General features: G+C 44.1%; 1 protein-coding gene across 1 annotated transcript in view; it reads left to right on the plus strand.

The window, feature by feature from the left end:
* cntn3b (contactin 3b) overlaps positions 1–871 on the plus strand; it is a 73280-nt gene that overhangs the window by 61245 nt on the left and 11164 nt on the right. The window contains exon 15 of the mRNA XM_016238945.1: positions 649–807. Within this exon, the coding sequence (XP_016094431.1) occupies positions 649–807 (159 nt within the window). The remainder of the gene's footprint in view (positions 1–648; positions 808–871) is intronic.

Below are 871 nucleotides of genomic sequence, written 5' to 3' on the forward strand. Positions count from 1 at the left end.
TATATATATATATATATATATATATATATATATATATATATATACAAGCGTCTTCCACAGTGAAGACCTTCTTGCGAGGTGTGTATTTCAATGAAAGGGCACTGCTAATGTAGCAAAAGTTCAGAGAGTGCTAAATGTGTCACTTGGGATGTTTTATGGAGCCTCGTCTTTGCTGCTGTTTTTGTGAGTCACATTGGTATTCATGGCCATTATGCATCACGGTTCTGTCCCAGGTGTTTGGAGAGGAGCTGTTTATCATAGAGGATGTCTTTAATTGGCTCATTTACACATCGACTAGGCAGCACGACGGCCCCCAGAATGCAGTGCAAATGAAGAGAAAACATTTAAATGGCAGAGTTATTTGGAGCAGAAATGCGAATCATTTAGTTGCGCATATACAAGCGTACACACACCTTGTTGCCCTTGCTAAAACTCATGCAAGCATGCCTAAGCACAAACTGCTCGCCATGTCTAACACCTTAGAACACACACTCCTAAACAAATAGTTGTCTTCTTATCAGTGTGAGACAGTTTCTAAGTCATCAATATGCACAATGCATGGACCCAGTTTAACGTTTGAGCAGGTGTGGAGTATAATCAAACACTCCTAATTAATTCAATTCCATATGGGCTGTGTGATCGAGTCAGGTCCCCCCAGCCCCCCAGACTTGGTTGTGGTGGAGGAGGTCACAGACAGCACGGCCCAGCTGTCCTGGAGCCCAGGCCAGGACAATGGAAGTCCCATTACTGGATATGTCATCCAAGCCAGGACTCCTTTTACTGTCGGCTGGCAAGCTGTCGACACAGGTACATCATCACCCATCATAGACATATGCCATTGTGTGTCAGCGCATGGGAGGCCAACAGATTT

The sequence above is a fragment of the Sinocyclocheilus grahami genome, unplaced genomic scaffold (genome assembly GCF_001515645.1).
Source record: "Sinocyclocheilus grahami isolate Dianchi unplaced genomic scaffold, SAMN03320097.WGS_v1.1 scaffold551.1, whole genome shotgun sequence".
Taxonomy (NCBI): domain Eukaryota; kingdom Metazoa; phylum Chordata; class Actinopteri; order Cypriniformes; family Cyprinidae; genus Sinocyclocheilus; species Sinocyclocheilus grahami.